At 48.8% G+C, this 9351-nt stretch overlaps 1 protein-coding gene across 1 annotated transcript; it reads right to left on the reverse strand.

The window, feature by feature from the left end:
* Positions 1–4254: 4254 nt before the first annotated feature.
* LOC135397727 (uncharacterized) lies at positions 4255–9073 on the reverse strand. The gene is made up of 6 exons (XM_064629330.1): positions 8557–9073; positions 7726–7916; positions 6693–7307; positions 6088–6228; positions 5858–5908; positions 4255–5594 (listed from the first exon to the last, which is right to left on the reverse strand). The coding sequence occupies exons 4-6, from the start codon at positions 6167–6169 to the stop codon at positions 5344–5346; spliced, it is 384 nt and encodes a 127-aa protein (XP_064485400.1). The 5' UTR covers positions 6170–6228; positions 6693–7307; positions 7726–7916; positions 8557–9073; the 3' UTR covers positions 4255–5343.
* Positions 9074–9351: the final 278 nt, after the last annotated feature.

Here is a 9351-nt window from a genome sequence, read left to right on the forward strand (position 1 = left end):
CAAATGCAATCCAGATCCAGTTGATTTTGAGCACTGAGTGTAACATTCCGACGTGCTCACCTCAACATTCACCGCTCATGTACAGCAACAAAAAGCTGACTGACACACGTAACTTCTGTCTTTGCAAGTAAATTAGTTACAAGTATCTAGTAACAAAAATGTAACTAGTCACTCGTCCGAAAATGTAGCTTATAACTGCAACTAGCTACTTTTCTGATAGCGTCCTCGATAAACTTGCTCCGGGATTGCCCCGAAACCACAGTGGTGCGTGGCGCTCTACACTGGCGGTGCCCTTTGCGGAGGCATTATCGAACATGAAACTGCACTGCACTGGTGGATCTGATGGATACTAGCGTGCGCTACCTAGAGATCTGTGCTCGTTGTGGCTCGTAGGCTGCGCGACCCGTAGCGAGAGGCACCTGGCGAGCGGCACCGATCGAATGCCATGCTGACGATGACTGTCTGCTGCTACTTGCCCGGCTACACCTGGCTACTTGCCGCTTCCGCCTTCCTCCGTGCTTCCGGCAATCGCGATGCTTCTTGGGATTGCACTCTGGCGCTCGGCCGATTTTCTCGGTGTGAGTTCAGGGCAACTCAGTGCTGCACTGAACGGGTGCGCTCCTTTAATCGAGGACGTTCAGTGCGCACCAGTGCAGTTTATCGAGGACGGCAAGCCGCACCAGGTCGCACCGGGGCGCACTGGTGCAGTTTATCGAGGACGCTATCAGTAACTGCAGTTACTTTATTTCGAAATTGTAGATTTTCACGATGATTTCCCCACTTTGCATTTATTTTACAACTCCATGGCAAAAAAAGTGACCTGGCAAAAAAAGTGCTAGCTGGCAAATTCCGAGCTCTCGGGGAGCGCCACGCGAACATGCAAGATTGCTTCATTTTGACCAAGCGAACATGGCTGCTCGAGATGTGGCAAAAAAAGAAATGACCACCCGAATTCGCCAATAAACAGCATATCGGTGATGAAATTCTTACTACTAAAAACGCCACAAATGGGACCTACGATGCAAGAAAAACAAATGAAGAGATTAGGTATGTGATAGCTTTTTTATGGAAAACGGCTCAAAATGGGCACATTCAACAACCGTGCCGATTTTTCAACATCGGCGGCGGCGCGCCGACAGTTTTGGGACGGCGGCGAGGTCCAGACCTCCGGCGGCGGCGCTTCGGCGCGGCGGCGCACACCTCTAATCACAGGGGTGGCATCCAATGCATTGCTCCGTAGACGAAAGCGTGCTAGGGCGAACGCAATGCATCCAGGACAGGTCCTGGTCGCACGTCACAACAAACGTCAAGGCAACCGTGACCTTAAAGATGGCGGCGCCCGTGATCGGCGGCCAAACCGTTTGCAAACAATGCGGTTGTTGTTTCTGCGCAACGTTTTGGATGTTTTTCGATCACGGTAATTATTTTTATCCGATAATCTCGTAGTAAAACGCGCAGTTTTGCACATAAGGCCTCGTACTATTGACGACTTCCAAAGATGTGATGACGACCACGCGATAAGACTCACTGTGCCGGTACGATGTACTTAAACTAAGGAGAAATGGGCTACCATGTTACGGAAGAAGTACCGCATAGCCCTTTAAAGTGCACCCTACCGGTAGTTGGGCCGCTGGACCCATATCACCAAGTCATCAGTCAAATCAGGACGCTTTGCTGTGTTCCCAGCGCGATATAGACGAAATTGCTAAAAACGTGCACACGAGCCCTTTAAAGTGCGCCCTGCCTGTAGTTTTGCCGCTGGAACCATATCACCAAGTAATTAGTCAGCTCAGGACACGTGGCTGTGTTCCCAGAGCGACGTAGACGAAATTGCTAAAAACGGGCACACCAGTCCTTTAAAGTGCACCCTGCCTGTAGTTAGGTCGCTGGAACCATATCGCCAAGTAATCAGTCAGCTCAGGACGCTTTGCTGTGTTCCCAGCGCGACATAGACTAAATTTGTAAAAACGTGCACACCAGCCCTTTAAAGTGCACCCTGCCTGTAGATGGGTCGCTGGAAACATATCGCCATGTAATCAGTCAGCTCAGGACGTTTTGCTGTGTTCCCAGTGCGACGTAGACGAAATTGCTAAAAACGGGCACACCAGCCCTTCAAAGTGCACCCTGCCGATAGTTCGGTCACTGGAACCATATCACCAAGTAATCAGTCAGCTCAGGAGGCTTTGTTGTGTTCCCAGCGCAACGTAGATGAAATTGCTAAAAACGTGCACACGAGCCCTTTAAAGTGCACCATGCCTGGAGTTGGGTCGCTGGAACCATATCGCCAAGTCATCAGTCAACTCAGGACACGTGGCTGTGTTCCCAGCTCGACGTGGACGAAATTGCTAAAAACGTGCACACCAGCCCTTTAAAGTGCACCCTGCCGGGTGGCTGGAACCACGTCACCAAGTAATCAGTCAGCCAAGACGCTTTGCTATGTGCCCAGCGCGACATGTACGAAACTGGTAAAAATGGGCAGACCAGCCCTTTAAAGTGCACACTGCGTGTAGGTGGGTTGATGGAACCATATCACCAAGTAATCAGTCAGCTCAGGACGCTTTGCTCTGTTCCCAGCGCGACGTAGACAAAATTCCTAAAAGCGGGCACATCAGCCCTTTAAAGTGCACACTGCGTGTAGTTGGGTCGCTGGAACCATATCACCAACTAATCCATCAGTTCAGGGCGCTTGGCTGTGTTCCCAGCGCGACGTAGATGAAATTGCTAAAACGTGCACACCAGCCCTTTAAAGTGCACCCTGCCGGTAGGTGAATCGCTGGAACCATATCACTAGTGCCTTCATAATTTGCCCACGTCTCGTAAGTGTCATTTAACCTCATTTCTGAATGCACTCACACTGACCTCACCTCCCTCAGGCCTCACCAGTGACTTCACTCACACAGACATGGCGACCTCATGAGTACACTCACAGGAGGTCTCATGAGGGGCAAAACCTCATGAGTGCACTCACAGGAGACTTCGTGAGGGTAAGACCTCATGAGTACACTCACAGGAGACCTCATGAGGGTAAGAACCTCATGAGTGCACTCACGGATGGCCCGATCGCGGGCTTGCCCTCACTCACCCTCACCTCAAAGCGTGAGGTGAGGGTGAGGGGCACTCATGAGGGCCCTGATGAGTGAGTTCGCCCAGCTATGGGAATGGGAGAGAGAGGGAGCTCCGAGGAGGAGAACGAGACCGTATGTGAGGTTCTTCGTGCCGCCGTTTCCTGGCGCCAAATATGGCTGTGACTCGCGGCGTGATGCTTTGTCTCTTACTTTGCCAACCAGTTTCATGCTTTTACTCGCATGGCTCCATTTCTATGATTGCATATGTATTTTCTACGCTAATTATCACCGGCGCCGTTGCGGTACTACGTATTGAAGGAGCCTTCGAATATTTCTCAAGCGGATGGACCGTCCAGGAATAGGCTATAGTACACGGTAATGCGGGTGTTTTTCATTCAACCATTTCCCTTTCCTTTCTTTTTTCTTAATAAACATATACCCCCCCTTTTGTCGTGACCCAATGCAGACCTTACAGGGCGTTGCAGGCAGGACTCAGCTCCAATGCACCGCCTGAGGTCAGAGGGAGGTCCATTTGGATGAACGAGCGATCTAATGACTGGTGGGAGCGTACACTTCGGACGACGTTTACGCCTGCTGATTGGCGTGAAAACTTCAGGATGTCCCGCGAGTCATTTGTGTGTCTCCTCGCAAATTTAGTGCCACATGTCGCGCCCTCCGATTGCTACGTCAGGCTGCCCGTTCCTGTGGACAAGAGAGTGGCAATTGTCGTGTACAAGTTAGCTAGCGCCTGTGAATATCTGTGGCCAATATCTTTGGGGTGCACAAATCTACGGTTAAAAAGTGTGTCTACGTGGTTTGCAGGGCATTGAAAGATCAATTGATGCCTCAGTACATCTCCTTTCCGAACGCAGACGAGGCAGAGCCTACATCTGCAAATTTTGAACGCCAGTGCCACATTCCACAAATTTTTCTTGCCATTGATGGCACCCATATTCCAATCCAAGCCCCAAGGAAGGGCTACCATGATTTTGTAAACAGGAAGGTCTGGCCATCTTTCAACATGCAGGCTGTCGTGGACCACAGAGGCAGGTAAAATACACTAATTCTTATTTGGTAATTTCAATCCTGTTGCTCATGGTTGAAACTGGGCCATATCAGCAATTGCTTTCAGGCGGGTTACTTATTTATTAAGGGCTCAATACAAGTATAACGTTAGAGCAGAGTAACAAGAGTAATTGCTTCAAATTTTGAATGCTACAGATACTGGTGTAGATGTGCAGACATTGGAACCTATTTTGTGCTCCGACTATTTTTGTACACTGCAGGTTTAGAAGCATCTCGTGTAAAGTGCCCGGCTGTGCACATGACGCAAATGCATTCAAGTCGTCGGTCCTCTACCAAATGAGAAATGAGATTCTTCCAAAGAACAACAAAGTAGTTGACGGTAAATGTGTTCCTCACATGCTGGTGCGTGATCCAGCTTATCCCCTGTTGCCGTGACTGATCAAGGGCTACGCAACAAGGTTCGCAAGGGCTACGCAATCAGGTTTGACGGCGGAACAGGAGTCATTCAATTGCTACCTGAACGAGGCACGAATAGTGGTGGAGCAAGCCTCTGGAAGGTTGAAAGGCCGGTGGAGAATGATTATGAAACGCACAGATATTTTCTACAAATTCGTCCCCACTGTTGCAGCAGCGGCGTGCACCCTCCACAACTTCTGCGAACAACGAAACGAAGTGTTCAGTGAATCCTGGACTGTGCGGGACAGTGGAAGGGAACCGGCTCTGCAGAGCACCTATGAAGAGAATGACACACATTCTGTGCGCGATTTTCTCTGTTCATTTTTGAGGGACAACTATCCTCTGAGAAAAAGCCCGTACCAAAGACAGCTCTTCTGTGACCACTTCTGTGGGCAACGTCACGACTGACGCCCTGGGGGAATGTGCGTCCTCGGCCGACTTCTAAGGGAACTGTGCCGACATATGTCTGAAAGCGTCTGAGGAAAACCCAGGAAAAACCCCACATCCCCACATCTCACGCAAATGGTCCATTAACACCGATAATGCGAATGACAAAGAGGATGATGTGACTTGCTTCTCGCAAGCTATGCTTGTAATCAGGTGAAAGTGCGCGACCACGCCAACGACGCTGCCGTAAGTTCACGAACACGACGAATGCACAATGTGTAGCGAGCGCAGCGACCCTCGTAGAAGAGCGGTAGAACGTCCGAGAAATTCGGGTGATGACTGCCCCAAAGCGACTCCTGTGTAGAGCATGCACTGGACCTGGGCGCTGTCGCCCGGATTACCAGGTGCATCACCCGAAATCGCCATGGGACATCATTGCCTGTGTGCCCTGCATAAACGTTTGTGTCATGCTCGTGAGCAGAAGCTGCATGCTTTGCTGTTCGGTCTCAAACATTGCCCTGTGCTGCTCTAACTGTACTGCAGCTTGTTCTCGTGCAAAATGAAGATGTTGTGAGTAGGCATCAGACAGCAGCTGTTTCTGGGCATTGTAGAGAGCTTGGGTGCCCCTGTTCATGTGCGGACGCTTAACTGGTGGTGCATCTGAAACAGATTGTTGCCTTTACTTTAGATCGGCTTGCCAGAATATGCAAAATGAACGCAAAGACTAAAAACTGCGAAAAATAGATCTTTCTTCCTCTCCCCTTCTCTCTTTTGTTATGTTATTCGTGACAGCAATGGCCTTCAATTGGTATACATCCTTTTCTGTATGTCGAATTATATATACAGCTACAAATAAACATGAAGATAAGACGAGGCTGAAGCCTGCCCAACACTTTCCCATATATTCGGTGAACAATACACACCTGGAGATGACTCGTCAGATTCTTCTCTGGTGCTTCCACTGTCACCGGTAGCTAAAACGGAAACGAGAGTTCGCGATGAAAATTGGCGCCTTCAAATAATGTGCAATGTGTGTGCTTTCTCTGTGAACCAAGAAAGTGACACGAATAGGAAAAGGTTACACAAGGGCCTTAACATGTTGCTGTGTTTGCCATCAAGTGTGTTATGATACAGTCTAAAAATGCAGTTGCACCTGCACTGCTGTTTTCATCTTGGCTGTCTACACCATATGTGCGTGCCTTCACTAATGATCGGTGTCCAAGCAGCGTGTGCATCTTTTCGTACCACTTCCATTGCGAAGGCGCAGCGCCACTTGCTTCCTGTCGGAGGCGTTCTTGCGAAAGAGTGGAGTGGCATGAGCATTTGAACTAAGACAATTCGTCACACATATATTATTTAGCAGCATTTTAATGATAACATTTTTCAGCAGACTGTTTTTTTAGTTCACGCGCCATGGAGTAGCCGGTCTCACGTTTGTGGGCCAACATCTCCATTTTATTTTTTTCCTATCACATCACATTTATCAGCATCTCTCATAGTGAAGGTGGATCGCTGATACCCACAGAGAAATGTCCCATCGTTTCTCCCAACGCTGCTGATGTATGAACAGCGGACGCTATCGAATACCACTACTCCGATCGGGAAACCAGTACACCAGATGTAACCAACTAGGCTTTCACGATAAGGCAGCACTGCACATGCGCCTTACTTTGTTGGTTCATGCACGTCCCTAATTATGGCGACATCACACACACAAGCACGATCCACGCACACCTGTACTGCGATCAGGAAACTTACCACGTTATATTTGGCCTTGAGCATCTTAAAGTTCATACGAATTTGTTTCCAGTCCCAAGAGTAACCCAGGGCTTTCATTTCCTCCTCAGTCTTCCTGAAATGGCACTGATTGCGCTGCTGCGTGGCGTCCAGCATTTCCAGAATTCTCTCTTCGGACAAAATATCCAACAACTCAGAGGTCGCGCTATTGCACCAAGTGTATCGACCTGCTGCAAGTAGTATGGGATCAGCTCAAGAAGCCGGCAAGTCACATCTTCGTCTGGACGCCATTAATTAGCAATTAGAGCAATTTGGGACCCCCCACAGTAATTAGGATCATTCAGGGAGTCATTACACTAATTGGGGATCATCTAAGACACGTCCAGACCATTGTGTGAGTTTCCGGCTACTTGAGCTGATAAAAAATAAAAAAATAGATAGAGATAGAGTGGAGAGAAGGAGTATCGTTGAAGATCAGCGACATCATCTTGAAGAAAGCGGTCCGGAACGGCCGCTGACTGTCGCTGGGCGACGGAGCACGGAGGCAGGTTGCAAAGCATCGCAGCACCAGTTCCGGACATCCTGTGACGTCAGCTGTGACGTCATCATGGCATGTCTGGGCAAGTTAGGTCAGCTCTGGACATGCAAGGAGAAAAACACTCGTAATACAGAGCCTGGGAAAGCAAGAGTATGCAAACCATCAATAGCTAACAACAAAAAAAATTAGTTACACAACAAATGAGCCCACCAGAACAGGAGCGCAGAACCATGCGACTGCTCCATCCGAGAGGCAGGCAGAAACTGACTCGTAATGGTTTTTGTCCTGTATAAACCCCGTAGCTGCACCCCCTAGCGGTTACTTTCTCAACTAATCTCAACAAAATTATTAAGAATCACACCAGCGCTACTCCCGGTCCCAAGGCAGAAGATGATAGAAAATGGCGGGAATGCCCGGACAACAGCAACCAGCACCCGACGTGCACGGGCACGAAAATCGCAAACAAAGCGGGAACAAAGTTGGCGAAAGCATTAGTTACACAACAAATCACCTCACCACAGTAGGAGCGCAGACCGATGTGACTGCTCTCGTCGACAGCCAGGGATCAAGTGACGACGGAGCGAACGACCGCACGTCTTCTCCCAACGAGAGCCAGAGGTGGACTGACGTAAGCGCCACTCTACGGGTGCTACGCATGCACGCGCTCGTAGCGCCCTCTGCGCGCTCCTACCGCAACCTGCGAGAGGCTAAGAGAGAAGAGCATTCCTGAGCCCTCTTCTCTCGTTGCTCATTGGTCGTGAGGCTAAGTGAGAAGAGCATTCCTGCGCCCCCTGCTGGCAGTTCTCATTGGTCCAGACATCATCCTATTGTCTCAGGGCTACACTGTTTTTTTCCACTAATGCTCCTTTGGTCAATCTGCAGTGAAGCCACGGTATGACGTCATCATGCACCTGCGTGGCTCAAGGACGCGTGCGCTCTAGACAGGGGACCTATTATTTATTGAATCACTATCCCAAGATTATTTCCTTTATTCTTCTATAACGATTGCATAGGAAACTATTGCAGAAGAGCACCATGCATGAAAGCTGATCGAAGGAATTCCAAAGTCTTACTAAATGAGACTTGCAAAAGAACAAAACATCCTAACATGTAACTCCAACAACGGCTAATAAGAGGACTAGGCACTCAACAAATCAACGCGCGCAGAACTCAGGGCAGCACTATCGTCAAGACAACAATGTTCCTTGTCAAAAGAGAAAAAAATACTAAGCGTCAACAAAGGAAAGCATGCATATCGGGGCATGTCAGGACACGTCAGGACAAATCGTACGACTGCTGGGCAACAGAGGAAAACAAACACTTGAACAGAGTGAAAAAGGCACTCACCATCATTTTTCCCATTCACAGCATTCCCTCATTGTAAATCCGCTCGTCACAAAATCCACCTGCATCGTCGAACACCATTCACCAGTGACGAACCACACATCCGCACCCCATCAGAGGCAGACAGAACCCCACCGAAGCTACGCTCTTCCACTGACGGCCAACGCCAGGAGCAGAATTTGCGTGTCGAGACCCGTCAGTGTCCAAGAGAGAAGTGAATCCTTGCGCCCCCTGCTGGCCGTTCTCATTGGTCGTGACGTCATCCTATTGTCTCAGGGCTACCCTGTTTTTTTCCACTAATGCTCCTTTGGTCAATCTACAATGAAGCCACAGTATGACGTCATCATGCACCTGCGTGGCTCAAGGACGCGTACGCTCTAGACAGGGCACCTGTTATTTATTGAATCACTATCCCTAGATTATTTCCTTTATTCTGCTATAATGATTGCGTAGGGAACTATTGCAGAAAAACACCATAGACAAGAGGAGATTGTAGCATTTCATTCCCAAAGTCTTACTGTACAGGAAAAAAAAAAAAAAGGTTCAGCAAGACGTAAAGTCACACACCTGCCCCCCTCGCGGTTACTCTCTGAACTAAATGAATCGCAAAATTATTAAGAATAGCTCTACTCCCATTCAAGGCAGCACTATCGTCAAGAATATGCCTTGTACAAAAACAAAAAAACTACATGTAGAAGGAAAGCATGTCAGAACAAGCCCAGGCATGTCAGCACATGTTTGTCAGACAAGGGGGGAAAAAGCGAAAAGAAACAAAGAAGGAAACCAGCATCAAACTAT

The sequence above is a fragment of the Ornithodoros turicata genome, chromosome 6, assembly GCF_037126465.1.
Source record: "Ornithodoros turicata isolate Travis chromosome 6, ASM3712646v1, whole genome shotgun sequence".
NCBI classification, from domain to species: domain Eukaryota; kingdom Metazoa; phylum Arthropoda; class Arachnida; order Ixodida; family Argasidae; genus Ornithodoros; species Ornithodoros turicata.

What these genes read in the sequence shown, in the direction of transcription:
- LOC135397727 (XM_064629330.1), bottom strand. Translation starts at nt 6,169, where the DNA reads ATGCACACGCTGCTTGGACACCGATCATTAGTGAAGGCACGCACATAT. An exon ending in AGATGAAAACAGCAGTGCAG is followed by an intron (nt 5,909 to 6,087) that starts GTGCAACTGCAT and finishes TTTCCGTTTTAG; the next exon opens with CTACCGGTGACAGTGGAAGC. An exon ending in ATCTGACGAGTCATCTCCAG is followed by an intron (nt 5,595 to 5,857) that starts GTGTGTATTGTT and finishes AATCTGTTTCAG; the next exon opens with ATGCACCACCAGTTAAGCGT.